This window comes from Cricetulus griseus, chromosome 8 (assembly GCF_003668045.3).
Source record: "Cricetulus griseus strain 17A/GY chromosome 8, alternate assembly CriGri-PICRH-1.0, whole genome shotgun sequence".
NCBI lineage: Eukaryota > Metazoa > Chordata > Mammalia > Rodentia > Cricetidae > Cricetulus > Cricetulus griseus.
Genome location: NC_048601.1, coordinates 75,511,424 through 75,538,665, shown reverse-complemented (window position 1 = coordinate 75,538,665; position 27,242 = coordinate 75,511,424). Strand labels below are relative to the sequence as shown.

The window sequence follows — 27,242 nt, the reverse complement described above, 5'->3', positions numbered from 1 at the left end:
ATCCCCAATCCTCCGATTTTACAGCCAGTGGGTTGGCTGGATCAGGAGCCCATTAGAGTTCTAACCAATGATACTGTCAGGATGGGTGGTGCTCGGGACTCTGACGCGAGAGCCAGCTCGTCCTCCTTAATAACCTTTGAGGGCAGAGCAGACTCGCTGCCAATTTGTATCACACTGCAAGGGAAAGTGCCGGAAGGCTGCCTGAACACAGGGTATCGTACTTTCTTAACTGATGGTCCTGACAAGGAGAGTGCTGGTAAGCGCTGGGTCTGGGAGACACAGTTCAAGACTCTTGGAGATCCCTTGTATAAAGAGAATTTTATTAAAGTTTCTGAGATACCAATAGATCCTTATATCCTAAAATATCATGATAAGGATCAATTCTGGGACTCCTCTTTGACTAAATTTCCTGCTTGGTTAATCTGTGGGTTTCCTAATGCAGCCACATGGTATCAACCTAAGAATTCTGAGCTACAAGTATGGGATTATTCTAATTCTAATGGACAAAATAATGTTTATAAGAGTTACTTAAAATCCCATAAGGAAAAGTTTCATGATTATGAGTATATAGGAGAAGGTGAGCCTCTTAGGCGATGGTTCTCTCCTGGGCTTGTGGAGCCTACATGGTTTACAGTTAAAGAAAATACAACCAGAAAACATACAGATTTGTTTAGACTTGTTGCTGCCGCTAACATGTTTTTAGAAAAAAGACCTAATCATACTCTGCCGGATGCCATTGGGTTGCGTGCTTGTGTTTCTTATCCTAATGCTCTGTTGTTAGCTCAATCTGCTTTTGTTAATATTTCTTTGATTAGAAATTCATATCAACTTACTTGTCATTCTTGTAAATTGACAAATTATATTTCTTCAGCAGAATCTAAGAATTTGGGTACTATGCTTATTGTACGCAGGCCTCCTTTTGTTATGCTGCCAATGGATCTAAAAGATGTTCCTTGGTATGATAACTCAGCACTACAGGTGCTAGATACTTTGAAGGACTTGGTTCGACCACGGAGGTTTGTGACTGTATTTATCTTGGGTATCACAGCATTGATTTCGATACTCACTACTTTTGCTATGGCTACCACGTCTTTAGTACAGGAAATTCATACAGCTCATTATGTAAATACATTAAATCAAAATATAACTTCTACTTTGATGGAGCAAGCAGCTATTGATACTAAGCTAAAAACAAAAATAAATATATTAGAGGAAGTTGTCCTTGCCCTTAGACAGGATATCTCAAATTTAAAGACCACCCTCTCTACGCGTTGTCATAGTGGATTTAGATCAATCTGCGTGACACCTCTACCTTATAATCAGTCTCAGTCATGGGATAAGGTAAAGGTTCATTTACAAGGAGTCTGGCTAGATAGAGATATTACACATGATTTAGGAACCCTACAGAGAGATATTTCTGCTATGAGTCAGGCACATTTACAGCTTGGAGGGCTACAGGATTTGGCCACAGAAATAAAACAAGGAATAAAAGCTCTCAATCCATTGGATTGGATGCAATATTTTGTTTTCATTGGCATAGTTTTGCTGCTGGTCCTTTTGGTTGTATTCTTATTTCCATGTCTCTTAAAATGTCTTTTCAGCTCTATGGCTGAAATACAACAAGAAGTCTTTGAGTTACAATTTAAAAATAAAAAACGGGGAACTGCTACGCCCACAGCGGTCACGCCTGTGTAGCAGAAGATGCCACTAAGGCGGGTTAAGGCCGCTGGGTTGGGGTCTGTGCTCCCCGGAGATGAGTCCCAGGCGGTTCCCTGGTGATCATGATGCCCGATGAGTCAACTCGAAGCAGCTGTCATTGGTGCCACTGCAGCCTCTTCTTCCTTGTCTTTTTGTTCTGTGTATTTCTTGTGTCTTGCCAGCAAACTACACTGATGTTAAAGGAACATCTGGGGACATGCTAAACTCTGTCCCACCTTTTATTAAAGCCTTTGCTGAAGTGGCCAGTTTAGGAAATAGATGGGTAAATCATGAGGGAAAAAGACAACTTTAGAAAGACTTGCCTTTCTTAAAAAGAATAGCTAGATCTAGAAAGCCCTGGTGTAGATGGGATAAAGAAGAGAGAAAAAAAGTATTAGAAAGCATAAAGCCAGCATTAAAATACTGAATGACTTTATAGAAAGGATTTGATAGATTTCATGATGTAGAAGAACTTTATGAGGCTTGTTTTACAGGAGATTTAGATTCTGAGATCTAAAGATATCTAGGGCCAGAAAATCAGGAAATGGGTAGAGACATGGTTGGTGATATGAGACAGATTTTGGAGAACTCTTAGATCATGTCCTTGGGCAATGACCACAATCTAAAGCTGAGAATAGATCATCTATAAACAATTTTGCTGTTCTTTTTCTTTCTGTTGTATGATCTGGTGATGTAGCCCCCTTGCCAAGTTCCCTGAACCCCCTTGCCAAGTTCCCTGATTGTAACAGTATATAAGCACTGCTTGAGATGAAGTAAAATTGCAGCAGCATATTCAACTACATTGAATGTGTCTGTCATTTCCTCGCCAATTCCTGATTTCTCCTTGAGCCTTCTCCCTTGTTCCCCTTGGTCGATGGTCTCCACGAGAGGCGGTCTGTGGCACAGTGGCATTATTGTTAAGTGTGGAGAATTAGGTATTGCCTTGTTGGAGAAAGTGTGTCACTGTGTGGTGGGCTTTGAGGTCTCATATGCTCAAGATATGCCCAGTATGGCACACAGTCTTCTTTTGCCACCTGCAGATCAACATATAAAATGCTCAGCTCCTTCTCTAGCACCAAGTCTGCCTGCATGGGGCCGTGCTTCCCACCATGACGATAACGGACTAAACCTCTGAACTGTAAATCAGACCCAATTAAATATTTTCCTTTATAAAAGTTGCTGTGGTCAAGGTATCTCTTCACAGCAATAAAACCCTAAGACAGAAGTAGGCACCAGGGACTGGGGTTAAACCTGACCATGCTTTTGGAATGTGGATTGGGGATTTTGGATTAGGAAAGCAGTGAAATGCTTTAAGCATTAATTAATGGACCTTGCTAGTATAAACATGGAAGACAGTGGTACTGAGGATGATTTGAACTGCCGGAGGCGGGGGGGGGGGGGACTGGATCAAGAGGTTTCAGAGAAGAATTTTAGTATGTTGCCTAGAGATTGTTCTTGTCATATTTTGGTGAAGAATGTAATTGGTTTTTGCCATTGTCTGAAGAGTCTGCCTGAGGCTAAAGTGAAGAGATTTGGATTAATTCCATTGGCAGAGGAAATCTCAAAACACCCTAGAATAGACTCTGCTGTGTGGTTATTAGTGGATATATATATATATATATATATATATATATATATATGAGAGAGAGAGAGAGAGAGAGAGAGAGAGAGAGAGAGAGAGAGAGAGAGGAGCTGAGCAAGGGAAAACACAACATTTACAGATTGAACAGAAAGGGGGCACCAGCAAGTGGAATGGAGTAAACCCTGTGTTCAAGGAGATAAACAGATTAAGAAATGACATAAAGGGAGTGGTGACCTCAGGACAATATCCCTTTGGTCAAGAAGCTGCTCTTGCCTGGACTGCTTTATAGTATGTTGTATAAACTGGACATGCAGGATCCACAGGAAAGTGACTGCTGAACAAGGGACGACAGTCCTTCAAGATCCCTGCTTCACTGAGAAGTCTGCTGGACACTCTAGTTCTATAGGCTGAGGATGGATGCCCCAAGGTTGCAGAAGGAACTTTGGGAGACTGTCCAGGCAGTCAGATGTCTCTGCCATTTCTAGAGTTTTGGAAGTTGTTTGCAATGCACTTTTTGTTTACTTAAATAATATTATCCTTCTGGGTTCTTCGATGGAGTTGAAGACTAGATACTTGAGAATAAATTAGGTATAAAGTTTTAGATTCATCCACGATAGATAATGGAGTGTTTTCTTTTAATTTGCCAGACACAAATGACTTGGAATTCATTATATTGTGAATGTAATCTTTACTTGACAATTGCTCTTATTGTGTACAGTCAAATTACGTTAAAGTTAAAACCTTTAAATTTTTTCTTAGACAAAAAGGGGGAAATGTTGTAGGATATTACTTTAACATGAGTTACTTTTGTTTATGCTCTGGAACATTTGTTCAATGATGCTAAGATGTGTTTGATTAAACCTCCTGCAGTCAGGAGGTTGAGTCAGCAACTAGCTGACAGGAAGTAGTGAGCAGGAGCCAGGTGGAGAAGGGTTTTTAAGGAGGGGCAAAGAGAAGCATTAGGGCTTCTGGAGAGACTCGAGAAGGAGAGGAGGTGAGCTACTTGCTATTCAGCCTTTCTGAGGAGCAGAATTTCAGCTCAACCTTTGAATCTTGAGTTCTTTAGAGGGACAGAGATTTAGATAAGTTCCCATCATAGCTGTGAAAGAGTCAGTGCCTGAGGGAATGGCTCTTGTGGCTGTCCTAACTGCTGCTGCCAGCAGCAGAGTTGCAGTTGCCGATTCAAACAGCTGAGGTGGAAAACGGCAGTGACAACTTAAAAACACAAGAATAATGGGGACTTTTGAAGTTGGATTAAATGTATTTTGCATTATGTTATGGCTAGAAGCCTATGGGGCCAGGGGGTGCAATGTGGTGGTTTGGATAGGTGTGGTCTCCATAGGCTCCTGTGTTTGAATGCTTGAATAGTGTTTGAATAGTAAGTGACACTATTAGGAGGTGTGGCCTTGTTGGAGGAAGTGTGTCACTGTGGGAGTGGGCTTTGGGGTCACATATGCTCAAGCTATGCCCACTGTGACACACAATCTCCTTCTGCTGCCTGTGGGTCAAGATGTAGAACTCCCAGTTCCTTCTTCTCCAGCACCATGTCTGCCTGCACGCTGCCATGTCTCCCACCATGATGATAATGGACTAAACTTCTGAACTGTAAGCCAGCCCCAATTATGTTTTTCTTTATAAGAGTTGCTGTGGTCAAGGTGTCTCTGCACAGAAATAAAACCCTAAGACAGGGGTTAGTTCAACTTAGACTGGTTTTGGCTGCATGTGCAGTAAGATAAACTGTGTCATGTAAGTAAATGTTTAGAGAGAACTCCCTAATTACCATCTTATACATATGCTTAATTGGTTCTGTATATGACTAAAATCAGATCCATTGTTGGGAGGGTTGCACACAGTCAATCAAATAGAAAACCACTCATTTGATGAGATTATTTATCCCTTGAGAAATGTCAGCTGCCAAAGAATTATCAGTGGACAAAATGTTACAAAGTTTGGCCCGGTGGTTTTGGCACACACCTTTAATCCCAGCACTCAGGAAACAGAGTCAGGTGGATCTCTATGAGTTCAAGCCCAGCCTGACCTATAGAGCAAGTTCTAGGACAGCCAGAGCTATACACAGAGAAACCCTGTCTTTAAGACCAAAAAAAAGTTACCAAGTTTTACATTGTAAAAAAGTTAAATTATATTTTATAGACTTTTGTCTCAGTAAACAAGAAAAGAATTAGAAAAATCTAAATTTGCACCCAGGATAAATGAGATTACAGAGAGCAAAGCCGTGGGTGCCATGTTCTTAGGGATTAGGGTAGAGTATTCAGATCCACTGGGGGTTGCTACTTTGATGCCACCTGTACAAATAAAAACAGAAGGCAAAGAGATGAAGAGGGCTTGCTAGGAAGAGACCTGGCACAGACTGCTATGGCCCTCAGAGTGTTACCAGGTCCTGTAGCACCCTCACAGGTAGGACACCCACTGGATGCAGACTGACCTAAAGGCTGAGCCAATTGTCTAGAACAAACATTTGTCTCAAATGAGGAGCCTCTGGGGAGGTCTTGTTTCCATCCACAATGGGACAATACTGTACACTAGGGATCCTAGGCCCCAACTTGCAGTCAAACTAAGGACAGAGCAAACCTGGGCTGGCTGGAGGAAGACAGCTGCCTAAGCAGCTTCTCCCATCTCCTATCTGAATAGACACTGAGAGGAGACAAGGCTTAGGTATTGTTGTCCCTTGGCCAGAAACACTTCCCAGGGGTATGATGGGAAGAAGGTTAGGGAAAGGTGACAATGCTCAAATCCTGAGATTTAAGCCACCACGTGGAGGCTAGGGATTGGACCTGGGTCCTCTTACCGCCTGAGCTGTTTCTCCAGAACTTCAGCCCTTCATTTTTTTACCATGAATCCATGCTGGATCGGGTATAGTCTTCTAGTCTTTCCTATGGTTGTATGAATATAATTGACCCCCATAAGCTCATATGGACTGGCACTATTAGGTTTGGCTTTGTTGGAGTAATTATGGCCTTGTTGAAAGAAGTGTGTTACTGTGGGGGTGGAACTTGAGTCTCTTATGCTCAAGCTATGCCCAATGTCACAGTTCACTTCCTGTTGACTTGAGTCTCTTATGCTCAAGCTATGCCCAATGTCACAGTTCACTTCCTGTTGACTTGAGTCTCTTATGCTCAAGCTATGCCCAATGTCACAGTTCACTTCCTGTTGACTTGAGTCTCTTATGCTCAAGCTATGCCCAATGTCACAGTTCACTTCCTGTTGACTTGAGTCTCTTATGCTCAAGCTATGCCCAATGTCACAGTTCACTTCCTGTTGACTTGAGTCTCTTATGCTCAAGCTATGCCCAATGTCACAGTTCACTTCCTGTTGCCTATGGATCCATATGCAGAACTCTCAGCTCCTTCTCCAGCACCATGTCTCCCTGCATGCCTCCATGCCCCACCATGATAAGAATGGACTAAATCTTTGAAACTGTCAGGTACACTAATTAAATGTTTCCTTTATAAGAGTTGCCATGGTCATGTCGGCTCTTCACAGCAATAGAAACCCTAACTGGGACAAACCCCTAATGACCGAGCCTCCCAAGAGTCACTGCCTTCCAAAGAATCTGCCACCTTCCAATGGTGTCACCTGCTTCAGTACAGGAGTACCTTGTTCTGGAAAAATCAAAACTCCAAGAAAATAAGATACCGAGATAGCTTACGGTACTGTCACAGTATACAGATGTCATTAACTTGGGTTTCAGTTGGGTCTAAAAAGGGTGCCAGAGTGACTAGCAGACATCTGTAACTGCATTGTAAAGCATCTGCCCATCACAAGACACTTGACATTGCCATAATGAGGAAAGAAAAGAACCGTAAAAGGAGGGGACAGATACAGAGTGTGAATTCTGGGAAAGTCTCTCCCCATCCCCAGAGAAGACTTGGGTTCACGTCTCTTCCCACTCCATTCCTCCCCTTTCATTTTATTTTACCCTTGCAACAACTTCCCGACGGGTGGAGAAGAAGATTTGGGGATTTATCTCTCACTTCTGCTCTTGGCCAAGAATGAAGGTCACCTTTGGTTCTCAATCAATTCTCAGCCTTCTTATTGGGCCCACAATTTCAAGATGGAAAAAGAATCCATTTTTGAAGTCAGAAGCAGTAAGCAATTGAAGAGCTTTAGTAGCATAGCCCTTGAAGATTCAACCATGAAAATGAACCCAGAAACTTGGCACAGACAAACTAACAACTTCACTAGAGATGTGGAATCTGGCTAGAGTTAATGAGTCCTTGACAACCTGAAACCATGTACTGTGAACTTCAGTGCTCACCAGAGTCTGGGGTGAGGATGCTCGCAGCAGTAAGAAAGTATAGGACTGTTGCACTCTCTCTGCTAATGCTTCGATATTCCAAACTCCCCAAGGGTGGTTATTTGCGGGCCCTGTTCTCCCCAATGCACACCTGATTTCGACTCTAGATCATTAGAAATTCAGGCCAGGAAGAATTTATCAGCTGCCAGGAGGCAGGGAAGCCTGTCCAGCCAGCTTCTTCCTGTCCCAATCCTGGATGGAGTTTGCTAGACGCTTCCACTCTAGGAACTGAGACCAAGGGTCAGACAGAAAGGACTAAGGTAGGACAAGCAGTAAAGCCTATCCCCAGTGTTGGGTCCCAGCCCCAGTATAGTCTCTGTGAGTTGCTTGCCAACCAATAACCACAAGTGCATCCTGTTTTCTAGTCCTGGCTTACAGCCCTGGCCTCACCCCACTAGCATCAACTACACCTGGGAAAACACAAGCTCTTACACCTGGGGTTTTTCCACTGCACTGTAAGTGTATAAAAGGCTATTCTCCCCCTGGAATAAAGTTGGACAGACGAGCATAGCGCAAGCGACCGGACATCTCTGCTTTTAATTAAATCTCTAGGCTTTCGCCCGACACATTAGACTTAGTTGTGGCATGGACGCTACACCCCAGCCCACATCCCTGTGAATGTCCTCTACTGCACTCAACTGTGCACGTGACACAGATGGGTCAGTAAATCCCAGGAATGTTGTGCAAGTTGTCTCAATCTTCCAGACTCACCTCAGTTAATTCCTCACCAGATGAATGGGTCAGCAAAGAAAGCTGGTTAGTTGCATAGGAGAGACGTGAGCCACAAAGCTACGAATACTCACCAGAGACCCAACTAGAGCCACATCTTGCCAAAAGCTCACCCTAATCTTGCACCGCCTCTGCCCAGTTCGCTGCGGGAGTGGTGGTGTTCTGGAGGCTGATCCTTGATCCCTCTCAACTTCCATCTTTGCTGCCAAGAAAGGTTATGTAAGAGTGTTGTGTAATCCTCCTATTTATTTCCTCCAGCCATTGGAAAGGGGGCACTGTGTGCCGTAACACACATACGCAATTGCAATGCCCTGCGAGTCCCCACTGAACTTGAACTTGACTTGTATTTGGAGAGTCAGTCTCTGCTTGCCATTCTAACACCATGGAAGGGAGGGAGGGCCCTCCTAGTTTAGACCTTCCCACAGCTAAATGCTATAGACAAATGCTGCCTTCACCCTGTGCGGGAAGTCACGAGCCAGGACACAGGTGGTGTATTTCTTCAACAGTGACATTTTTACACGGAAGTGTGTCTCTCTAAATGGCTGGGGCCTGAGCAGATTCATTCAGCATGGCAGGTCTATCAATACAACAGCAGAGGAAGAGGTGGGGAAACCAGTGAGGACCACCCACCAGGAGCCATTTAATAGAGGACAGGAGCATCCTGGACAGGGAGAGCCCAGCAATGGAGACTCTTGTTCTTGGGCCAGTGGGTGTGTACTCTTGTTTGTGATGAGTGAGCTTAGGAGGAAAATCAGAATCCTTGGGCTCAACATAGCAGGGGAACAGGAACCAGGGTGGTCTCAGACAAGGGTGAGTATGCTAGGAGAGAGCTGCTGTACCTGGGAAGGGACTAGGGTATGAGAAGCTGGCTTTCTGCCACGAGAGTAATGACCCCTGGGCCACCTCAGATACTGATTCCCTTCCAGGTTCATTCTGTGGGGATCACCAAGTTGACTGGACCTGCGTGCCGGTCTTCCCAGCCCAGATGCTTGACCCTGTGGTTTATGATTGTCCAACACCCAGCTTCCAGCCAATGAGGTGTCTACTCAGTCTGTTACCCCAATAGGGTAGGTCAAAGATTGGCTTAAATATCCATCACAAGCACGATGCTAAGACTGCTCTAGACCCCAGCTCTGAGCAACTAGGTGAGTATGGCTTCAGGGCAACCTTGGAGCATCTCTGCATTTGTCTTGAGTAACAGAACCTTCTTGGGACCTCCAGGTTAGGTTTTCTCAAAAGTCTAAATGTTCAGAGCTAAGAGGCAGTGGCTTTGTGGAAACTTGTTCTTGAAATCCTGGATTTGTAATGTACAGACTCTAGGGAGAGACATCAAGGGTCCAGCATGAAGACTGGCTGCCACAGGCTACTGTCTCAAAGCTCCAAGAAATGTAGAGATACAGTAATGGGGCCTGGAGAGTGTTGGAGAAGGGAACCCCCAGTGCTTCATGCTAGCCACTGTATCAAGTCCTCACAGGCCCCTAGAAGGCAAGTGTTTCTTTATCTGTTCTACAAATGAAGGAACCGGTCCAGAGAGATTAAGTGACATGCCAGTGTCATACATCTAGATAGGGTGAGAATTTAACATCTAGTGTGTCTGGCCTTATACTTTCTCCCTGTGATGGTTTCCTCTTAGGTGACAGCACACACGTGCCAGGTCTCCATGCTTACCAGCAAGCTAGGGACTTGGTCAGGGGACTTACCTGGTTTCTTTTCTCTTTTGCAGGAGTACAGGGAAACATACAGGCAGATGGAGCTGTGCCTTTTGGCCTTTGAGATTTGAGACCCATGGCTTCTTATCATATCCGAAAATACCGGGACAGCGACCACAAGAGTGTGGTGGACTTGTTCTCCAGAGGCATGGAAGAGCACATCCCCACCACCTTCTGGTACATGCTGATGCTGCCCCGGACCCTTCTGCTCTTTTTTGGGGTCACTCTTATCCTACTCTTGGCCTCAGGCTCCTGGATTCTGGTCCTTCTGTCCAGCCTTATTCTCTTTGTTTCCCTGTGGCTCCTTGCAAAATACACTTGGGAAAAGTATAAGGTATTCTGTTTGCACACAGACATAGCTGACATCCCCACAACCTATCTGAGCTCTCGTGACTCCTGCTTCTGGGTAGCTGATTCTAGGGGTGAGATTGTGGGCATGGTGTCTGCCCTGCCAGTGGAGGATCCCCTCCTACAGAAGAAGCAACTACGGCTACAGCACCTCTCTGTGTCCTTGGCGCACCGAAGAGAGGGGATAGGGAAAGCCATGGTCAGAACTGTCCTCCAGTTTGCACAGGCCAGGGGCTTCAGTGAAGTTGTCCTTTCTACCAGTATTTTGCAGTATGCGGCCCTGGCTCTCTACCAGAACATGGGCTTCCAGAAGACTGGCGAGTCCTTCTACACCATTATCTCCAGACTAAGGAAATCTCCACTCATAAACTTCAAGTATTGCCTCACATCTGCTCAGGAAGGGGGCCTGTGATCTATCTCCCATGTGTGTGTGTCCGTCAGGAGCTGAACACCACTGTAGAAGTAACAAGCAAACCCAGCTACTTCAGGTGCAAAACACTAACCCTCACGTTCAAGCACAGGTGAACCAATATGTTTGTGGGAGAGGTTGAGGCAATGGCCACTCTTTGCTATACACGCTTTCCAGGGTGTTGATTACTTAACACTATAGTAATGTATAAAAAGCAACACTAAGTAATAAAATTTAATTTAGCTTGTGAATCTTTGCATCATCTAGTGATCCTGGCAGGATAGCTCTCGGGGTCTCTGGACATCTTGGATTGGCTGAAGGGTATTACTCCATTCTAGCAGGCCAGCTTAGGCAGCATTCCAGGTGTTTACAGAGTAACCAAAGCAAAAGCATAAGGAAGAGGCCTTTCCCAAGACCTGAACATGTCACATGCAGAAACACTCTGACATAGAAGGACTGCAGTCACAGAACCAAGGGGCAGGATATGGCCCTGGGAGCAGCAAGGAGGTTACATGCTCAGTCATCTCGGCACAGGGTAGGACAGTGGGTGGGGATGGAGTGCCGGGTATTGCTTCCACCCTTCGGCAGTTGGCTGGCCCTGATCTTGTGCAGTGGCACACTTGTCTTCAGTTGGGCTAGACATGGGTTTTCCTATAGCCAAAAAGAGCTACAGGGTCGCTAGGACTCCCAGATGTCACCCTTGGGACCCAGCCTGGCTCTAGCCTCACCACATTGCCCCTGACTCCTGGTTTCCCTAAGTGCCTCTGGCTTGACCATGTGCTTCTATAAGCCTTGATGTCTTGGGTTTGTGACAATGTTTTCTTGGCAGTACAAACTTCAATGCCACCAACTTGTGTATTTTAAAATGGTTAACTCCAGGCATGTGCATGCCTTTAATCCCAGCACTCAGAAGGCAGACATGAGACAGGAGGCTCTCTGTGAATTAAAGACCAGCCTTGCCTACAAAGCAAATTCCAGGCCAGCCAGAGCTACATAATGAAACCCTATCTTAATAATAATAATTTTAAAAAATAAAATGGTTAACTTTAAAATTTGTAAATGTCTTCTCCCAATAATTTGAAAATTGAGAGGAGACTATAGATGTATCTAAAACTCTCAAGTTCACAAGTAATACATAGAAAGTTAAAGAGAGTTCCCCATTGCTGCAATTACAAATAACAAATACTTTGTTATGTGGGTTCTGGAAATCTGGGGCCCTGAGGGTCAGACTCAGTTCATTTTTCTGGGTATCTGCCCAGCCCCTGCTGGAGTTCTGTGGGGAGAGTGCTGCTGTGTCATCTGAGGACACAATAGCCACGAAATCGTGCAATGTACCATTCTAAACCCCAACTCCACTGGTGCAGAAGCGCAGAGGGGCCTTCTTGGTCAGTTTGACACTATGCTCTGCAATGGAGGAATACTAACAGTGCTTGAGGAACCCGAAAGTCTTCAGGTATGAGGGTGGGGGAAGAATGTTGCTTCTGTCAGAATTGAGGTGGGCATAAATCAAGCAAACCCATGAATTGTGGGGATTCCACAAAGTGACAAAATGTAGACTTATGGGTTGTACAAGGACTTGTTTGTGCACGTGTAGCATAGGAGACTGATGGTTTTCCAAAAAGCAGGAAGAAACAAGGACATAGATCAAGATGATTTTTGAGCTTTAGTGACTTGGATCCGTCAGAGAGTAAACCTGGAATGTTGACTCCAGACTTCTTGTCCCTTCAGCTAATAAGTAATTCCTTCAACTTGAAGGACACGGTTTTATTCTGACCATGGCAAACATGGAAAGACTTAAACATTTCTGAACATTCATCACTGTAGATGTAGCATCACGAGCTGCCGTGTGCTCCTGCCTCCATGCGTCCCTTGGTGGTGAATCCCGCCCTCAAACCCTGAGCCAAATGCAACCTGAGTAAAAATGGCCTAGTCTCCTTCAAATTTCCTGCAGCTGCCTACATTCCTCTCTTCTCATTTTAAAAAAAGTATGGCAAATGTGCATAGCACACAATTGGTTTTGTACATGTTTTATCTTCTGATTAACAGGTTAGGATTTCAGTACTGTGTAGACATTGGAATGTTGTACCTCTAAGGCTAGTTACTTTATTTGGGACCAGTCCTACTCCTCAGAGCAGCCATCCCTTGTCCCCTGTGTTGGAAACAACATCTTGTGACTATAGATAAAAACCTTTTAGAATCTATGAACTTAGCAGACCACTCGCTTCCATAAACCCAAAAGCTAAGAATGTCATCAGCTAGCATCTTGGGCCTATAGTAAGTAACATTTCCATCCTGCCGTACCTACCTTTATTATATACCTATGAATTTTAAATGTGCTTTGATTTGTGATTTTTTTATTATGGAAAACTATAAAAATTTCATGAAACTGCTTCTATATTGGAACATGGAATTCTGAGTAACCAAATGTGTGTTCCCAGGCCATGGTCATCCAAAATGTCTCCTGAATAAACTGTCTCTTATTCCTTTAAGACAAGAGCTGTGTTTTTTTTTTGTGTGTGTGTGTGTGTCAAATGGAGTAGGGTGTCAGAGCCTCTGGACCTCTTATAAACCATCATGTGGGTGTTGTCAAACCCAGGTCTTCTGGAAGAGCAACAAGCGTTCTTCATTACCAAGTCATCTCTCCAGACCTGGTTAACCTTTTCCAATAAATCAATGTGAAGATATTCAGCAGGGGAGATCTGGTTTAAGTTTTACCAGTATGGCTGGACACGGTTACAATACCAGGCTTCGGTGTGAGGTTAGTGAGGTTAAGGTCAGCTTTAACAACACAGTGAGATGCCATCTCAAAAACAACAACAACAACAAAAACAAAAACAGAAAGCTCATGTGGCCAGTGAAAGGCTGCAGTTTTAGAATTAGCCTGCCTGGACAAGGCTTCTGGGTTAAAGGCTTCTGCCGGCCATGTGCCCAAAGCTCGCATTAAACATAGTCATTGAAGGAGAAGGCTAAGGGGGCATCTCTTACCAATTAATGTTTCCTGTCAGTTGCATCTTGACTCAACCCTATGTAAAGGAGGGAAGGGCATCGCCTGCCACCTAGAAATAAACAGATTCAGGTGAGAAGGTGAGTATGCCCTTGGCTTGCAGGAACTAGGAAACAGGAAGCAGAGAAGTCTAGGCTTTAACAAAAACAAAAACCCGTGGCTCCTTCAGGAGAGCATAGCTTGGCAGAGAGATGGTGCCTGTGGAAGGAACTCAAATGGTGCCTGGGATGGGGGCATTTTGAGAACGGAGAGGGAGTGACTGTGAGCAGACACTGAAGATATGGGACTTTCCCTTGGAGGAACGCAGACGTAGCCAGGAGCTTTGGCGACTATGTTGAGCAACCTAGATATGTTTGAACTTAATGTGTGGTGGAAATGAGGGGCTCTGGATGAGCAGATGAGGCTGAATCTGTAGCTTTTGCCTCCCTGGTGAGAGATAGAAAGGTGAGCAGGAAGAGATGGGCAGGAAACCCTACACAAACTTGCTTTCTTTCTGTCCCACCCTCCAGCAGACATGTACAAAGAACACCACTGTTACACCAAACTCCTTATGTACCACAAGGAGAGACAACACTTATGGATCCTAAAGATTTTATTAATCCACCATGTAAGCGTTCACTGATCAATCAGGGCTGCAGGACAAAGACTCAGGAGCCTTGTTTCTCCTGACAGTCCCGGGCAGGGGCAGAAGCAGGGTTTATAAGCACAAAAATCACAATTTTCACCAATCAGAAGTTAAAGATCAGGGACTTTCCTTGTGTGTACCATCATTGTCAACTGACTTTCAATTCAAATGGTGAGATTTGTTGTTCTTTCTGTGGTTAGGAGCAGCCATAATGTTTCTAGAGAAGTAAGGGTGAATAAGGACTATTGCTATGGTTTAGGGAGAAGGAAGGTTACCAGCTCCCCTAGGACCTGGGAACTTGAACTTTGTTTCACCCTACAGGTAAAATGGAGTCTGAAGTTGAAATGGCAGTATTCAGGCCAAGGAGCTTTTTCCTGCGCCCTTCACCACAGTGCTTTGGTCTCTATGATCTTGTGATTGATGGTCATCGTGTTAGAAGTCTAAACAACGGCTGTCAGTAGGAGTCCACAGCCCTCAAAAGGCCTGTTTGACTATGATGTAGGTAGCATCAGGTCATGTACATTTTCATATGAAACTTCTTGCTAAATAAACTTGTGATACTCAAAACTATTTTTAGGCTTTATTTTTATGAATATGGGTGTTTTTTGTTTTGTTTTGTTTTGTTTTGTTTTGAGGCAGGGTTTCTCTGTGGCTTTGGAGACTGTCCTGGAACTAGCTCTTGTAGACCAGGCTGGTCTTTAACTCACAGAGATCCGCCTGCCTCTGCTTCCCGAGTGCTGGGATTAAAGGCGTGCGCCACCAACGCCCAGCTGGGTGTTTTGCTTTTATGCATGTTTGTGCACCATGTGCTCGAGGAGGCCAGAAGGTACTGAATCCTTGGAACTGGAGTTACAGACAGTTGGAAGTGGCACGTGGATGCTGTGAGGGCATCTAGTGCTCTTAGCCACTGAGCCATCTCTCCAGACCTCCCTTCATTTCTGAAAGGATCTCTCACTGAACCTGGAGTTGGCGGTCAAGCTCCTGGGATAAGCCTGTCACCTCCCCAGCACCCAGATCACGGCAAATACTGCCCTGGCTTTTCATGTGGGTGCTGGGAGTTAAACTCAGGTCCACATGCTACACTTCAAGCACTTTACTGAGTGAAAAATATACCAAGTCCTACTTTTAATTCTTATGAAAAGCACATATACCTATTAAAGGAGAGAAGTCTGTGGGTTTGGTGTGCAGAACATCCCCAGTGCTCCTGTAAAGGATTTCTGTGACTCCTCAACTATTCAGTTATGGCTTGTGTCTTGCTTTGAAGGGACCAGCTTCCCTTTTGGCAGAACACGTGCTTCTATGACCTTGTCCTAAACACTAGAAAGTCAGATGCCTGTCTCGTGACAAGGAACCAATCAGAAGTTAGCTGGTGGCGCTATGTTTTATGACCCTGGGTGTGCTTTACGGACAAGCGCACAGCAATGACGCACAACGCATAGCAACCACCCTGGGAGGGCTTATGGGCCATAACAACCAGTTGACCAATCGACACGGGGTAAGCCCTCCAAGCCTGGAGGCACACCAATCGTGAACCTGTGCGCACCCCTAGACACTCCCCTTACGCTGCCCTATAAGATCTCTTGGGAGCCCCTAGGAGCCATCTTTTCTAGCCATCCACCATGGCGGGTGGGTGAAAGACCTGAGCTAACATGGGGTTAGCTCGTTAAATTACAATAAAGCCTCATGCAGTTTGCATCAAGCTCTCGAATCCGCCTGGTGATTGGGGTGACCGCAGTCGTGGCCTGGGACCTCGGATACCTGAGTTTTCTGGGGGTCTAACAGCTTGCATATCAGCAGGGCTGAGAACAAGTGTTAAGTGGCTACATGCATGTGCACAGTTCCTTCTCCGAGCCCCCTGTACAGGGAATGCTTGCTTCCTCTTCGGGGCATGTATTAGCTATTGCCTTATTTCAGTGATCAAATAGCTGATGAGAAGCAACGTCAGGGTTTGTTTGGTCTCAGAATTCGAGGGTGCTGTCTATCGTGTGGAGGAAGGCATGGTGGTTGGCTGTGATGACAGAAGCACAGGATGGCTGGTCATGCGGGTCCACAGTCAGGAAGCCAATAAGATGTGCCATGGCATCAGCTCACTTCCTTTTCATTCTGCTGGAACTCCAGCCCATGGGATGGTGTCACCCACATTCAAAGTGGGACTTCTCGCCTCACTTAAATGTCCCTGGAGATGCCTCTGAAGATATGCCCAAGATGTGTCTCCTAGATTCCAGAGTTTGCAAAGATGAGTAACTATCACAGCAATGTTGTCTTTAGTTTAAGCTGAGCTATACAGTAAAACTGGCTTCTTCCTCTAGGTTTTGGCTTTTGTTGTATATTTATTATTCAATCTAACTGTCCTTATCTCCTTTACCATCACCCTCTTTCCAAAGCCTCCGACCTCTTATCTGGATTGGTCACTCTGTGAAGCACTCTGGCAGATTCTTCCTGAGCCAGCCATGAGCTACATGTGTACATGACCCACTAACAGGAGGACGGTGATGACGCCTGCCTTCCTAGTCTTCAGTGGGTAAGTCAGGAAGAAAACAAAACAAAGCAACACCCCCCAGCCACTTCTGTAGAACAAGCTTTCTAGCTCTGTTCTGAGCTTGCTTAAAGCCCTCCTGTTAGGTGACAGCACTGCTGTGCCTGTCATAGGGTGACAGGGCTGTCCTCTTTCTAGTCTGGCCAAGGTGCTCGCTCTTTATGTTCTGGAAGAAAGAGCAAATATTCTAAAGCTCCTTCCACCATTTCTCAGCTCCTACATCATGCAATCAAGCAGAGGGTTTGTTCAGTCTTATGCTGATTCTGGATTTGGGGAGCAAAGGTGAGGATGAATGCTGACATAGATTGGGTCAGGAGCTGGAGGAGTATGTACACCGGCCACGCCCACTTTGGAACTTGGCCACAGGTCCTCTACGGAAGAGAAATCTAGGAAGCCAGGCTGACCCAGTCCAGTCTAGTCAACTGGAGGAAATGGGGAGGACAGGGAACAGGCACCCTTGTGCAGATTTTATCCTAGAGTCTGAGAAGACAGCTTGGGCCCCTGGGTATTTCTGGATACCTTAGCCCTCTTAAGTTAGTGAAGGAACTCAGGGCTAGGGCTGCTCAGACTAAGAGAACTGAGTGTACATCCATGTTAATGTTCCTTAAAATGTAACCCCCAACAACAATAACAAAAACACCACACACACACACACACACACACACACACACACACACACACACACACACGAAAAACAAACAAACAAACAAACAAACAACATGATTGGATCAGACTTGGAAAATGGCTTCTTTGAGGGAATGGTGAGGATGGAGTTTCCTAAAATGGGAAAACACCTCTTGTGGAACTGCAAAGGGGCAGAGGCTGCAGACAGTGCCCCCTGGCGGACAACACTATTTTGTAAAGCTGCTTTCCCTGTGAGCTCCCTGCCCAGCCCTGCCTGGCAAGTGTCCTGTGATCACCTGGGAGATGGCTATAAACAACATAGGCTGAAATCACCAGCAAAAGAAAGAGTCCCCACCAGTTCCCTGCTCCTCTCCAGATGGGAAGAAATGACCTTCTGCTGCTTAATCACCAAGCCAATCAGCAGTGACTTATTTTCTGAAAGTAAAAACACACAAAAAGGAACTCCCTCTTGGCTAGAACTCAAGAGTCCCACTGTATGGCATGGTCTGTGGACAAGGACTCAGTGGAGAAGGGGAGGAGTGATTGCATACCACAGCCACCCCAGCCACCATTGCCCACACCCCAGAGTACTAAGTTACACATGGACAAAGAGAAAGCTTTATTAAATGACTCATTAAAGTATAAACTAGCTTCTTTAGGTTTACAAAAAAGTATTCCTAGGCTTTGAGGAAAGCAGTCTTATGTCAGTCCCAAGGCACTTTTCTCCCCAGGAGTCGGTTGGTCACTTTCTGTGAAAGAAGACATGGGAAGCCGTCAGATGCAGTCACCAGGTGGCTGGTCATCCTTCCCTCAGCACACTGCTGAAGAGACTCTCCCTACATCCTGTGGATGTTACTCACCTACAGACCTATGGCAATTAGGAAAATGTGTTCCTTAAAGTGTTTTGCAAAGATGGTCAATAAGCAACACCATCTCCATAGAAACAGATACTGGAACGGGATGGACTGACCAACCCATCAGCTGAAAACAACCAGCACAGCAAGGGCCCATGTGATGCTAACACAGCAGGCAGGTCACGAGGTTCCTAGTGTCTCCCCAATGCCCAGGCTCCTGAGTGCTCCAGACACAGTTCTCAACTCTCACACTAGTCTGGTCTGGTTTTTAGCTTCTGCCTTTCAGAGTCCTCTAAGTAGTAGGAGGAAAACAGCAGCTGTGAAGGGCATGACCCATCATGGCGGTGGCCAATGCAGTGTCTAGGGAAATTAACTGGTACCCTGCCCTAGGAGTTTTTGGCAGGCTCCACTCTCTAGCCACTCACTCCCTGCTGACTCATTTATATTGTCCAGGTTATGTACATAGTTCTAGACTTGCAGAAGGGACCTAAGATCACTATTTAGGAATTACAACTCAGTCATGAGGGCTAAATTGCCTGTGTGAAGTCTGCTTTAGCTGCAGACACATAGAAAGTGCCGAATCACAGTTGCTAATGTTTGAAATCTCAGCACTCAGACAGTCACTGTAGTTGTCAAAAGTGTCAGCCAGGCTGCTTCTATTTCCCTCTGCTGATGAGTCTGATCCACCCCTCCATGGACAGTGTCAACCCAGCTAACCGATTTATAGTGCTGAGCTCGCAGCCGGTAGGACTTATAGTCTGATTTCCTCTTCTCCTCTTCTCTCTTCTTCTTTACTTCCGGAAGCTGCTCATAAATCCTTAGAAATGGCGTGAGTGGAAAGACAGAAAGCAGTATGGTTATCTGGCATGAAGGTACATGATGGCTCTCCCCACACCTCTGGTCTATGGCTGCCTAGGCATCCAGTCTCTAGACAGGGCCAGCCCCTGATAAACATCCATTCCATAGATGTGGAGAGCCTGGCCTGTGCCTAGTCTGGGGGAGAGATGAATGAAAATATAAAACACCGTAAACAGTGCTTACTTCAAGAAAAAAAAAATAGAATAAAGAAGTAAGTAAAATTCTGTTTTCCATGCTATCTGCAAAACTATATAGTTTCAATATAACAAAAAGGTATTACTGAGTATGTACACACATGTACACAGACACACATCCCTACATATACATATATCAGGATTGACTGAGGTACCCCAGACTAGTCTAGAAATCAGTCTAGCCTTAGCTTACTAAATGTTGGGCTTACATGGACATGCAATACCATATCCAGCTTATTTATTATTATTATTATAATTGCTATTTTGGTTTTTCAAGACAGGGTTTCTCTGTAGCTTTGGAGGCTGTCCTGGAACTCACTCTGTAACTCAAACTCAGAGTTACACCTGCCTCTGTCACCCAAGTGCCGGGATTAAAGGCATGCACCACCAACGCCCAGCTTAAGTTGCTTTTGTTAGGATACTTTATCATGGCAACACAAAAATAACTAAGACAGATACATAGCTGGCAAAAATTTTCTTCCATTCTGTAGCCATCTCATTACTCTTCTGATAGTTCTTATTTTTGCTAGAAGAAACCAATTTCATGAAGTTCCATTTTTAATTCTTATGGTTATTTCTTGTGCTTCTTAGAAAGCCTTTACACATTCCTGTTATCTTGATGTGTTTTGCCTCTAGCAGCGTCAGTTACTACTGTATTTAAAACACAGGGAAATAAACACTCTAGAATAGAGTTGACAGAGAAGAGACACTTACTCTGTGGGAAGGGCAAGCAGGCTGCAGAGGAGCTTAGGCTTGCGTTGGAAATGAAGAACTGTCAGAAGCAGAGACAGAGGGGACAAAGGGGATCTACGCTGGGGAATGTGCTCTGGTAGAAAAGGAGTTTGCAGAGTTGTGGTACAGGGAAACTGAAAGGAAGCCGGTGGGGAGAGGCTGAGGCAGCCTGCAGGTCTTACAGTCATGTGAAAAATTACACTTCATCCTATATAGGGTTGGGTGCCCCTAACTTCAAGCTGAGAGGAGCTTGAAAAACAAGACAAGTGTGTGTAAAATGAAGGAATGAATTTTGAGTAACAGTTACTTTCTTCTTTCTACTTTTAAAAATATTTTCCAAAGATTATTATAATTTAAAAAACAAAATTCATTGAAAAGGAAGCAGTGCCGAGAGTGGCAAACACCTTTAATCCCAGCATTCAGGGAGCATAGGCAGAGACAGGAGATTCTCTGTGAGTTCCAAGCAAACCTGGTCTACAGACCAAGTTCCAGGCCAGCCAGGGTTATATATGTTTGTTTCAAACAAACCAACATCAACATCAATAAAAAACAAACAAAAAAAAAAACCATCACGAGTACCACGCCACTACCTTTAGACTGTTCTTACTTAAACCAGACTCTAATGAACACCTGGAAATGTAACTTACTTTTTCAGTGGCATTCTCACAATTAATATATGTGTATATCAAATTGAGTAATTAATGCATAGACCATGTTTGCAATGGCACAAGATTCAAAAAAATTTCTGAAAAACTGGCTCATTTCAGTGGCTGCTCTTACAGAGGACCCAGGTTCAATTCCTAGCACCAATGCGGCAGTTTGCAAACATCTGTAACTCCACTCAAGGAAATCCAGCACCCTCTTTTGGCCTCTAAAGGCACTGCATGCATGTAGATTTATTTGCATACTTACGTAGAGGCAAAACACTCAAGACACATAAAATCAAAATAAACCTTAACAGCAACAAAAGTCCGGTCCCCATATCCCTATGCCCATCCACGCAGGCCTTGTTTCCCAAAGGGAAACATTATTACTAATTCTTCTGCAACTTACAGAAATAGTTCATGCATGTACAGGTCTACACATCGATAAAAGCAAAGGCTTTCTTTTTAAAGACTACCAGCAGCAATGGACTGAAACTGAACATGCTTCTGAAACTCAAGTTCTTAGGCTTAACTTGCCTTGAAGAGCAACTGATCATTTTTTTCCTGGCTTTTCGAGACAGGCTTTTCTCTGTGTAGCTTTGGAGCCTATTCTGGTACTCGCTCTGTAGACCAGGCTAGTCTCGAACTCTCAGAGATCTGCCTGCCTCTGCCTTCCAAGTGCTGGGATTAAAGGCGTGCGCCACCACCACCCAGCTGCAACTGATCATTTCTTACATGGTTGGAAAAACTCCTAGAAACGAGATTGCTAAGATAAAGATGGTGGCCCAAAATAAATATTTATTTTTATTTCAAAATATTTTTTTAGTTACATACAGATTTCTAAAAAAACGACAAGCTCATCCCTGGCATTTCCCTTGCCCCTTTGCACAGGAACCACTCACACATTCTTCTATTTTTCTCTTCCTTTACTATGCTCTGAGAAGCAACTTTATCACTAACCATCTCTGGGCATGCACCTTTACTCTGGGGCTGGGAAGCAGGGTGATTACCAGTGGCCTGGCTTATTTACAGCTGCATAACTACTCTCATTCTTTCAGACTTACCGTTTGGTTCTCTGGATCATTTCCTTCTTTCCAATAGGCGTGTTGCTCTGGACAGTCAGGACGACTAGACAAGACAAGACAAGACAAGACAAGACAAGACAAGACAAGGGGTTCATTAGTGACAGTGACTGTAAGGAGAGGTGTGGCATTGTAGAGCTGTGCACAGGAGCTGCTGGACCCTAGCCCGAGCTGGCGATACAGGGCAAGGCCAAAGCCTGAACTAACTGCATTAGGGGTACTGTGACCAAAATCTAAACCCACTGTGGCTGGATACATTTGAACCCAACTACTGACTAGCTGACAAGTAAGGCTGACAGCGTTAGGTGGCATTTTATATTTTCACAGCTTCTTGTGTTATTTTACTGAGACTTGCCACTCGGTGTAACTGCTAAGAGCACATATCTTGGCTGCAAAACCCAGCTCCTTTACTAAGAAGAGTGTAACCTTGGGTGAGCTATTTACTCTTCCTGTGAAATAAGCATTAATACAGTGCTGTTCTTAGACACATGTCATGAGAACAGTGCTGGGCCAACTCCAAGGTCTGTGTTTATCACTACTACTTTCTATTACACTCTGAAACCAGGAACACAGGCTAGTTCACTAAAGAACCATCCTTACAGCAGCCTCTCTTTTTAAAGAGATGAGATTCAGTGACAAGGCTAGCAGAGCTGGGCTTACTGGGGTCACAGACCAGTGGAAAGCTAGGTTGGGCCAGTCTTCTAGCTAAGGAGTCTCAAGTCTCAGCAAGCAAATGACATGAGGTATATATCTCCTGGGCAGGACAAGGGACATGAGATATTATTATCTCTCCTGGACAGGACAAGGGACATGAGGTATTACCTCTTCTGGGCAGGGGCCGCACAGTGTTGAACAGAGCCTCCCGCTCACTCTGGAATATGCTCTGCAGCTTCCTCTCCTGAACCAGTAACTTCAGGCGCTTTACCCGCTCCCCAGAGCGAGAGATGAAATCAGGTCTGTGAAGCTGAAGAGCTTCCTAAAGGAGAGAAGACGCCTCATGTTAATGGCTTCTCAAGTGCCCAGAAAAACAGTACCTGCCTCACAGGTTTAAGAGCCTGCAGGGGAGGGCAGTCCGAGAAAATCAAAGGAAGCACAGAAATGCGTTTGGGAAAAGCTGAGAACTGAAGTGGGGTCACCTGCAGCTTTTCCAATGTTGATAACAGAGGTCAGTTCATTCCCTTCGAACAAAGTCTTCATTAAAAATCATTTCCCTTAGCTACCAGGGGATATGGTAAGGCCTGGGGGAGAGCTCAGGGGTGAGCACTTGGTTAACCCTGCAAGACCCTAAAACAATGCAATCCTGACCCAAACACCAGGCCTACTATTGCATATGTGGGAGCCTGCACACAGTGAGCAGTGCCATCGAGTACCCTCCTTCTCCTTTGTGTCATCAGATCCTGAGGATGGTGGAATGACTAAAGCCCAGCATTCCAGTCACACATGTCCCCACAAAAACATATGGCTAAAGTCAACCTGATGTGATGTCACTGTACCTACCTGCAGGGTTGCTCTCACAAACGGCCTAAGAGGAACCCGGCCACCGTCTCCGCCTGGGCCTCCCAGGCGCCCACGGCTCATGCATTGCTTCTGCCAGTTTTGCTCCCTCAGTGGCTCCCTCCAGGGTTTGTTTTTGGTTACTGGTTCAAACCAGGCGATACCAGGGCTGTAAATCTTAGGCAGGTTTTCCTTCTTAGATCCAGACTTCCTACTTTCCACAGGAACAAACCATGAGACGCCTACAGGAAATATTTTCCAGAAGAAACTAAAGTTTTATTTTTTAATAATCATACTCAACTACAAAGACATGTACGTAATACTGACTTGCAAAGGACTCATCTCTTGGGGTTGGCAACCCCTAGAGTGCCCTTGAGTTGGTTTTAACCACAGTAGGACTCTCTAAATGAAGTTCTAGTGGCATTCAGAACACGCCATGTGGTGGCTAGTGGTAGGTGGAGCCAACATACAATCCCCAGAAGCAAGGGCAAGCTCAGTGTTGCAAGAGACATAGACACACCTTTGTGAGATTCCCTGCTACCTGGAGTTAGAAACTGACCCTTAAAATACAAACAAACCAACCTTCACAGGAGTTTGGCTTGATCTTCCTTAAGTTTTTGTTCTGCAGATAATTGGAAAAGAACCTTTTCTCTTTGTTTTTTTCTTCTGACCAAGAAGTCACATCACTGTCTTCTTCCAGTCTGGCCTCACTAGAACTGGGAGTTGGGAAAGTCACCCCAACATCCCGAGTGTATTTTTTGGTGCCAGTCACAATCTCCAAGTTACCTGAGGGGAAAGACAGATGTATCTGGAAGCAGACTAGAAGTTTGGCTGGCAGGCTTAATAACTCAAAGATATGCTGCATGGTCCAGGGGAGGAGGAAAGGCAGAGATGGGGGAAAAGGCAGACAGACAGACAGACAGACAGACAGACAGACAGACAGACAGACAGACAGACAGACAGACAGACACACACACACACACACACACACACACACACACACACACACACACACACACAGGTTTAATTTCTAAGTGGGTTTAACTATCAGAAAGAAAGAAGAAATATGGATTCAGTTGGTTCAGGCTTTCAACTCAGGGGAACAAGACAGTAAGAACTTCTGGTCCTGCTGCCAATCACCTAGTAAGAAGGAGGTGATAGTAGGGAGCTCAAGACTTGAAGGACGAAGAAAAAAGACTGACTTGTATGAAACCAAACTCTCTTCAAATTCTCCCAGCCCTGCTCTCTAGTCACTCTGTTCACAATTCTGGACCCCAGAAAACTACCTACTTAAGCATTCTCTTCCCTCCTTTGATTTTACAAAATGCACACAGCAGTAAACTCTACGTGTTCTGTTCCTTGATCTCTGTGTATGTTGGGAATTGAACCTAGGCCCTCTGCAACAGCAGCCAGTGTTCTTAACCGTTTCTCCTGCCCTGAGAGAGCTTCCTCATTCTGTATAAAACTTCCTCATGAGAGTTACCAATGTTAATGATAACTATCAAAGTTGCTTTTAATTTTCTGCTACAATACCCCTACTTTTGCACATATTTGAGTATTATCTATTGGCCAAATCCCCAGTAAGAGCTGCCAAACTGCTTTTCACAGAGGTTGTAGCATTTGGACCCCCTGCTACAAAGGCACATATTTCCCTACACTCTTGCTTATAAACTCGGATTTTTTTTTACAATTAATAAGTAAATAATATCATAAAAATAGTAAAAATATGCAGGTACTTTTAATCTTTATACCTCTTATCATGAGTAAGGTTTAAAAAAAAGGAGGCAGAGGCAGGTGGCTCTCTGTGAGTTCGAAACTAGCCTGGTCTACAAGAGCTAGTTTTAGGACAGCCTCCAAAGCCACAGAGAAACCCTGCCTCAAAAAACCAAAAAAAAAAAAAAAAAAGTGTGTTAAAGAAACATTTTTATATCAATGAAAAATTTAAATTCAAAGGATTTACCAGCTTGTACACCCTTGTTCAACATGTGCACAGTTTCCCCGTTGTAAAGAGTAGAGTCCAAGGTCAAGAAACTACCAGCAGATGAAATGGAGTCAGAAGAAATATGATTTGCCTCCTGGAAAAATGAAAAAGACTGTTAGAGTGATCTGTAGCCTGAGAAATATCACCTGGGGGCAGGCCAGCCTACAAGCCCCCTAAGCCCTCTCTACTCAAACTGCTGAGACACGGCTGAGAGAGGCTTATGAACAATGTGGCCATGAATCTATGATGGGAAGAATGCTACTGTAAGGACAGGCCCAAGCTACTGCAATACTAAGAGAGCTGGGAATTTCTCTGGGATTTGAGAAAAATTGAAGAAGCTGGTATATAAACTTTAGCCTGACACATCTCCAGAATGATATTCTCAGCTCACACCTGTAGATAATTCTGGAGCTAAAAGAGATGCTAACTAAAGTGATGAAGCCCACAGAGGACCCCTCAATCAGAGCAGATTCAGACACTTTTTATATGACAGACACCAAAGAGTAGCACTGCACCTTAAGAAATCCCAAATGAGCCAGGTGGTGGCGGCACACACACTTTACTCACAGCACTTGGTGGGGTAGGGGCAGGCAGTTCTCTGCAAGTTTGAGGCCTGGCCTGGTCTACAGAGTGAGTTCCAGGACAGGCTACAAAGTCACAGAGAGACTCTGTCCCAAAGAAACATAAAGGAAACCCCAAATGAATCAAGTATGAAATACATGAAGCCCCAGAGCCCTTTTAAACTATATTCAGAGCAAGTAGAGCATTGAAGGTAAAGTTAAGGGATGAAAGCTGACACTGATGGGTGGGGGGAAAAGTTGTGTGTGCCCAAGTTGTGTACCCATAAACATGGATGCCAGGAGAGGACAACAGCATCCTCCTTCGCCACTCTCAATCTATACCTCTGAGGCAAGTCTGGACTTTGCGCTCACATTTTCACTGCTAGATTGGAAGCTTAGAAACCCCAGCAATCCTGTCTCTGCTTCCCTTCCCTCAGATTTGGGATTACAGGCACATAAGGGATGGTCAGCTTGTTGTGGGTAAGTGCGGGCACCTGAACACTGAGTGGCATGATGGCACAGCAGGTGTGCTTCCCCAGAGACAGCTCTCAAGCTGAAGAGTGTCTAAGCTTGCTCATCACAGAATATCTGGGGGTGGGAGAACTCTGGGGGGAGGGGGAAAACAGAATCTCTAGGCGAAAGGCTTAAATCTGAATTTTTAATAAGTTCCAGATGACATTTTCAAAGCAAGTTTGGTAGAAATGTAGTTCAGCTCAAGCCAGGAATCTATTCCTTTGAACTATACTGTAAGGACTCTGGGAACTTAGCCCAGAATCCTGGGGGAGAAGGGGGTGCCATGATAAGACAACTGAAAGCAGGGGACATTTTGATTTTCAGAAAGGTAAGTATTATAAACTGGTGAATTTAACACTCTTGACCTGTCAAGTTTAGAGTTCATCATCAATCTGATAATCTGCATGTAGGCATGTGAAAGTCAAGGCTAGCAAAGTCCAAGCATGGGAAAGAAGACCAAAACTGGCTTGCCGGTTAGCTGTTTTCCTAGTAAACATGGTCACTGAGTGGAAGCATGTCCAGTGTACTTACATTTGAACAAAGGACAGAACGTTTGAGAACTAGCTGGAGTTCCAAGGACTGAAACGACAATACACGATGGTAGAACCAGAGTCAGTTAGTCTACACTTACCCTAGCATTACTTCAATGCTCAGAAAGATCCTGAGTAGACATCCTGCAGTGCACAAATCCCCACTGAGCACCTTCTTGTCTCTAGGTTTGACTATTCTTGCTTCATGTTTTGTGTATCAC

At 44.8% G+C, this 27,242-nt stretch overlaps 2 protein-coding genes across 15 annotated transcripts in view; one reads left to right on the top strand and one right to left on the bottom strand.

Moving 5' to 3' along the window:
• Positions 1 to 26: 26 nt before the first annotated feature.
• LOC100767690 (N-acetyltransferase family 8 member 7) lies at positions 27 to 13,279 on the top strand. 3 transcript variants are annotated; one of them, XM_027428767.2, is made up of 3 exons: positions 27 to 256; positions 9,251 to 9,391; positions 10,048 to 13,279. In XM_027428767.2, exon 3 carries the CDS (start codon positions 10,110 to 10,112, stop codon positions 10,791 to 10,793), a length of 684 nt encoding a protein of 227 aa, XP_027284568.1. In that variant the 5' UTR covers positions 27 to 256; positions 9,251 to 9,391; positions 10,048 to 10,109; the 3' UTR covers positions 10,794 to 13,279. The 3 variants fall into 3 exon arrangements, with proteins under 3 accessions (XP_027284568.1, XP_027284567.1, XP_027284566.1); XM_027428766.2 differs by having other exon boundaries at positions 29 to 256; positions 9,251 to 9,469; XM_027428765.2 differs by lacking the exon at positions 9,251 to 9,391 and having other exon boundaries at positions 39 to 256.
• Positions 13,280 to 18,174: 4,895 nt separating this feature from the next.
• Alms1 (ALMS1 centrosome and basal body associated protein) overlaps positions 18,175 to 27,242 on the bottom strand; it is a 115,097-nt gene continuing 106,029 nt past the window's right edge. For 10 of the 12 annotated variants that reach the window (XM_035448833.1, XM_035448830.1, XM_035448832.1 and 7 more), the window contains 7 exons: positions 25,398 to 25,512; positions 24,020 to 24,223; positions 23,441 to 23,679; positions 22,766 to 22,919; positions 21,926 to 21,989; positions 19,151 to 19,250; positions 18,175 to 18,328 (listed from right to left, as the gene is read on the bottom strand). In XM_035448833.1, the coding sequence (XP_035304724.1) occupies positions 18,284 to 18,328; positions 19,151 to 19,250; positions 21,926 to 21,989; positions 22,766 to 22,919; positions 23,441 to 23,679; positions 24,020 to 24,223; positions 25,398 to 25,512 (921 nt within the window). In that variant the 3' untranslated portion in view covers positions 18,175 to 18,283. Of the gene's footprint in view, positions 18,329 to 19,150; positions 19,251 to 21,925; positions 21,990 to 22,765; positions 22,920 to 23,440; positions 23,680 to 24,019; positions 24,224 to 25,397; positions 25,513 to 27,242 lie in introns of those variants that run through there. The other 2 variants (XM_035448835.1, XM_035448837.1) reach the window with 2 other exon arrangements.

What these genes read in the sequence shown, in the direction of transcription:
- LOC100767690 (XM_027428767.2), top strand. Translation starts at nt 10,110, where the DNA reads ATGGCTTCTTATCATATCCGAAAATACCGGGACAGCGACCACAAGAGT.